This window comes from Chelonoidis abingdonii, chromosome 2 (assembly GCF_003597395.2).
Source record: "Chelonoidis abingdonii isolate Lonesome George chromosome 2, CheloAbing_2.0, whole genome shotgun sequence".
NCBI classification, from domain to species: Eukaryota; Metazoa; Chordata; order Testudines; family Testudinidae; genus Chelonoidis; species Chelonoidis abingdonii.
This window is the reverse complement of record NC_133770.1, coordinates 158,961,345-158,967,344: the sequence shown is the minus strand read 5'-3', so window position 1 is coordinate 158,967,344 and position 6,000 is coordinate 158,961,345. Positions and strand designations below refer to the sequence as shown.

Below are 6,000 nucleotides of genomic sequence, written 5' to 3'. Positions count from 1 at the left end.
CAGTCATTTCAAGGGGCCAGTGCTTAAAGGTGCTTCAGGGCTTCAATGCCCATTAAAATAAATGGAAAGATTCCCATTGACTTCAGTGGGCTTTGGATCAAGTCCATAACTCTCAGTGACTTCAGTTCTAAAAAGCTTTGACCCACACTGTGTTAGGTCAGTGATTCAGGTCACTCCCCCTACTTCAGCATCCATCCCTACTTACCATTAAGAAGAACAACTTCCTGCTAGCAGAACTATGCCAGCAGAGCAGGGTTGCCAGAGCTGAACAGTTGCATGTAAAGATTCCCCGCCATCCTCCCCAGGACCATTAGTGATCTCGATCCCTTAGACATCTTCCCCATTTTCACTGAGGGAGATAGTGTGTATTTTAATGGTCGGCACTTTACGGTTCTCCCGAGCGTCTCTCCTTGATGTGCCAGTACAGCAGCATGTCCTGAGGAAACCTTTGCTCTTCACTTTGGCTCTGGTGCAGCTGGACTTGTCGTTAGAGATTGCACTTTTTGTAGACATGCTTTGCATGGTGGAGAAAATCTTCCACTCGCAGACCCCATTGGACTTGGAAATCCTATAGAAAGTTTCCCCTGATCCTACAGGGATACGGACAACATCCTTGGCACCGTCGTCCATACTGGGGCTAGCTGGCTGGTTCAGATTGAAGCTAAGGGAATGCTTGTAGGCTGCTTTCTTTCTTGTGAAACACTGGGCTCGTAGGACATTTTGGAATGCTTTTTTAAACTCTTGACTCGAGCATGGGTAGATGATCGGGTTGATGCAGCTGTTCAAATACCCAAGCCAAAACGTTATTTTAAAAACAGTTTCTGAGGGCTTGAGTGCAGGAAAGAAAACGCCTGGAATGGAAAATACAGGGAGTGTTAAGACAAAACTGGTGAGAAATTGCAGATAGTCAATGTGTAAGAGAGATAACAATGAAAACAACAAAGTTCATGATTTTTGAATGCTCCGACAACAGTCATCCCTCCTGGAGAAGAGAACATTTCAGAATGTATGGTGCTCTACAATTACATAGCCATAATAACTCTTCCAGGGGAACCTATCTGTTCAGCTACAAATGAAGCAGTAATTTCATATTTTAGGTTCCACAGAGTCCATAGTTTAGTGAAATGAGGTGACAAAGGGAAATTACTTCCTCCCAGGAGCTAAAACACCAGGCCGCTCAGATAAGTAAGGAGAAAACTTTACTGGTTTTGAAATGGCCAGGGAATCACCACCTCTGGGATCCCAGCAAATGGAAAGCCCAATGATCCCTTTCAGACAGGAATTTTTAAAGGATCCTAATGGACCTGGATGCCTCCCTCACTTAGGATCCTTCAAAAATCCCAGCCTACAGATTTTTATGTGTCATGCACCTAATCCAAAATTCACAAAAGCCAATGGAAAGGCTCTCATTGACTGCAATGAGCATGGATCAGGCCCTAGAGCAATTGCTGTATAAACCATAGGAGTTTCAAAACATCTTTACTATCCTTCAGTGAGAGTGCTTAGCAGTGGTTAACTGAAGTTGCTAGAATGGTAAGGATGTTTCGCATGGAGCTAATTAAAAAGGGAAAGGAAAGGTGACTCAAAGCCAAAACAGGCTGATGCTTTGTTCAACTGTCTCAGCTACAGGGAACGCTGATTGTCAGTGAAAAGGCCATACAGGTATCATTTTTAAAGGGATCACATGACCAGTCTCCCTCTGCTTAAGAACAGTGGGCTCCAGCTTGCCTGCAATGTGAGCAAATGTATGGATATGTGTGCAAGACCTAAAAATCTCCCTCCTTGATTAACATTCTGATAAAAAAAAATGCAATTGTTCAATTCATGTATTGATTTTTAAGAAAACCTTCTCCTGTCAAAGAAAGCAGCCAGCCGTTCAGGGCACGCTCTGTCCCCACAGATTTACAAAAGCCACAAAGCATACCAGCAATTTGTTTTTGACTATTGTAATGAACTGGCTTGTGTGGATACTTACCCCTGCCATTTTCCAGGCTGGAATGTGTATCATAAACCTTGTACTACAAATACCTACTAAATACTTTCCATTAGCTTAAGTGCCGGGGGCTGTGTGGTCTATTCCAGCTGTTGCTATGAGGCTGTGAATGGTGATAGAGGAGGACAGTTGTTTAGTCTCTAAATGACCAGGGAGTTATGCTATTTTCACTGCATTTCACTACATTCCTCTAATCTTTGATACTCAGGTCTTTGGCAAAGGCAGTCTTTTTACCTTCTTGTAAAAGGATACAACGAGCAACTCTCCCAAACACACTTAAAGTAAGAATTTTTTGCTAACTTTTCCATTTTTTACAGATTTTATCCCATGCACTGAAAGATTAAAGATTAATTAAAGATTCCTACTAGAGCTGTTCAAAATTTTTAAAATGGCCAAAAATTCAGATTTTCACATCTAATCCTTCAAAAAAGTCACCACCTATTTTATTTTTTTTTAAGTTATTTGGTCAGCGGTAGCACTAGATACATTTTTTGATTTTCATTTTTTTGTTGTTCGTATTAAAATAAAACAGTAAAAAGGGTTTATGAAATTAATGATTTTTTTTAAACTGTTTTTTCAGCCAGCTTGACATAGAATCATAGAAATGCCAGGCTGGAAGGGACCTTGAAAAGTCATCAAGTCCAGTCCCCTGCGCTGAGGCAGAACAATGTAAATCTAGACCATCCCTGTCAGGTGTTTTTGTCCAGCTTGTTCTTAAAAACGTCCAATAATGGGGATCCCACAACTTCCTTTGGAAGCCTGCTCCAGTGGTTAACTACCCTGAAATTAGAAAGATTTTCCTAATATCTACCCTAAATCTCCTTTGCTGCAGCATAAGCCCATTACTTCATGTCCTACCTTCCAATAGACATGGAGAACAATTGATCGTAGTCCTTCTTATAACAGCCCTAAACGTATCTGAAGACTATCAGAGCTCTCCTCGGCCTTATTTAAAGACTAAACATGCCCAATTTTTTAAACTCTTTCTCATAGATCAGGTTTTCTAAACCTTGTATCATTTTTTATCTCTCCTCTGGACTCTCTCAAATCTGTCCAGGTCTTTCCTAAAGTGTGGTGCCCAGGACTGGACACAATTCTCCAACTGACGCTTGGCGCTTATAGAGTAAAATTCACTCTTGGGCAGAGGCTCAGCACAATGCCTATGCACCCAGTATGTCCCACTTAAGCAAAGTGACTAAAAGTATTGCTAGCATGTGTGGTATTCTTCTGTTCCAAGGATGTAAGTGGTGCATAGGCCTCAGACGGACCTGCTACACGACTGTACATTTCACCCATAAACTTGAGTTATACTAAGAAAGCTTACTGACATTATTCAAATGATGCTTGTAACATGAAGAGAGGCATGTGCCTAAGGGATTTGCTGAATCAGGCCATAATGACCAAAATATAGAAACACCGCTAGGATACCAAAGACGTAACACTGATGCTTTTGGAGAATTGTTTACAAAGCTGCTGTTAGTGGTCCCAGAATAACGCTAGAAATTTGCCTGTAATAAGATCCCACAATTCCCTAGCTCAGATGTTTCAAGTTTCTTGGAAATAGAAAACAGTGCTGTCTGGTTGTGAATGAAACAGAAAACTGGATTCCATGCTGTCAAAATATTGCCTGTTCTGGGGGCCCATGGTAAATAAAAAAGCCTCTAGGACCACTTTCTGCTGCAGATCTCCCATTGCATTAAATCCTTAACAGGTTTTTTGGGGAAAGGTCATTCATTATTATGCTTTCAAAGTACTTGCCTCCAATAATGTGACTCTATCATTCCAAAATCAGTGATTACTTTGGACAGCATAGCTTGGATATAAACATCATCCCAAATTCCCAGAAAACGCAATTTGCTTGTTTGGGTCTTACAGCCAAGATTTTGATCAATAGCTCTTTTAACATTGACATATCCCCCCACCCAGCCCCTATGAAATCATAAACATACCAAGATTGATAGGGATATTGTAATAGTTATTTACACAACACATGAAGTTTGCCAGTAAACAAGCATTCATCATTTTTATTCTCCAAAATCATACAAACAACAATACTGTTAGAGACATGGGCCTGAACGAAGACAAAAGATCTCAAATTCTAACTGAACGTTGGGGAAGTTCAGATCACCCTCAGACCTCTGTGTGCCTAGCCAAACCCCCAACCTGAAGAAGTTTGGATGTGGATCCTAACTTCATTGCATTAATGCTTCTCTGCTCTTGAACCATGCCAGAAAGCAGTTCCTGAACTTTCCAGTGTTTCATTCTGGTCTCAGGGGAGCCTAAGATGAGGTGACTTTTGAAAATGTAGGGGAATTTATGGATTCATCCGTAGGATCTGAACTCAACTGCTTCTGGATACATGTTCAATCTGAAACTTAGAAAATTCAGAAAAGTTATTTAAGCTGCATGCACTGAAGAGAGTTTTTCTGGGTGAATATGTATGTGAGACAGTATCAGGATATTGCCTAAACCAGGCACACACATGATGAGAATGAATAATGACTCATTCTGCTTCTGCTGAATGCAATCCCTATTGTCAAATGCAAAGCGATGTCTACCCACCATAACACAAACCCTCACTTTCTGAGCTGAAATGATGGACACAGGAAGTATGTTGGGGGCAAGTGAGGAATGGGACATGTGGTCAGAGTGCAGTGTAATCTAGTTATCTTCAGTTGGTGCAAGGTCCCTTAGAGACCACAGCCAATTGGTGCAAATTACAGCAGCCACTAGGCTGCTCTAAGATGCCCCAGGGCTAGGACTGGGGCAGCATATGAGGGAGTTGCAGCTGATTCGCTGACAGTCAGGTTAGGCACAGCACAGAACCTTGCTCTTTATTTTCAAACAGGTAGACGTCTGGCTCTGGCTCACAATCGCTACTAGTGCATTGCACATGACAGTCATTTGGCTCTGTGAATGTGCCTTTGTTTGATTGAAAATAGTTAAAAATACCTTTCCTATTCAATGCAATACTCATATTTTAATTCTTTACCACGTGAATCAGCCAAACTGTGGTACAAAAGAAATCAGATCTGTATTTCATGATTTTTCTTTGTGACTACTTCAGAAATTTCTTAATATACAAATGCTATTTCCCTGTAATAACAAAATGCCCTACAGCTGTCCATTATCTCATTGAAAGATTCTTTTCGGTTGGGAATTTCAAAAGAACCTAAGGAGACCAAGATGCCCCAATTCCGTTGAATTAAGCTGACATCAGTTTGTCCATTCCTTTCCCGTTTTGTTTCAATGGAAAAGGTAAATGAAATCCAAGTCCAGGAAGTGCTCTATTAAGCCAAATGCAGTAGTGAGTGAAAAAAAATTCTTGTTTGCTGTGCCTTTTGGCTCATTTTAAATGGAATGCTAACACTCTGCCAAAGACTGTTAAAAATAGAAAATAGCCAGCATCAAACCAGGCTCCTGCTTTTCTGGGTGGGTGAGGAGATTTGTAGGCTAATTTATTAATATAACCTTTTTCGTTGATCAGTGTAGCGATTTCCTATCTTGGAACAGCACATTGTACATGAAAAGGACATTGAGTAGCTTTAACAGTAAACATGGGATGCCATCTGTAGAAGCCACCATCTTCCTTTCTTAACTCTTTCATTCCCATGGTAGATGCAACTTCCACATTTTAGACAAAAATGTGCTTTCACAAAGATCAACTGGGCCAGGCATCAATGAAGCTTTGCAGATTTACACCAACTGAAGATCTAGTATGTCTACTTCAGTGGTTTTGCACAGGTATAATTTAGATCAGGGCAAAGTGAATGTAAAATTCTTCCAAATCAAAATAGTAGCATTTTGCACTCTCTTTACACCAGTGTAAATGGCTTGCACAAGGGCAAAGCACTGGTAAATTGGGCTGAGGATACTTACATTCTAACATAAGAGCATAAGAAAGGCCGTACCAGGTCAGACCAAAGGTCCATCTAGCCCAGTATCTGTCTACCGACAGTGGCCAATGCCAGGTGCCCCAGAGGGAATGAAGCTAACAGGCAATGATC

At 41.0% G+C, this 6,000-nt stretch overlaps 1 protein-coding gene across 1 annotated transcript in view; it reads right to left on the bottom strand.

Annotated features, from left to right (window-relative positions):
• Positions 1-327: 327 nt before the first annotated feature.
• Positions 328-6,000, bottom strand: part of ADRA1A (adrenoceptor alpha 1A) — a 29,055-nt gene continuing 23,382 nt past the window's right edge. Inside the window, exon 2 of the mRNA XM_032795430.1 lies at positions 328-851. Within this exon, the coding sequence (XP_032651321.1) occupies positions 328-851 (524 nt within the window). The remainder of the gene's footprint in view (positions 852-6,000) is intronic.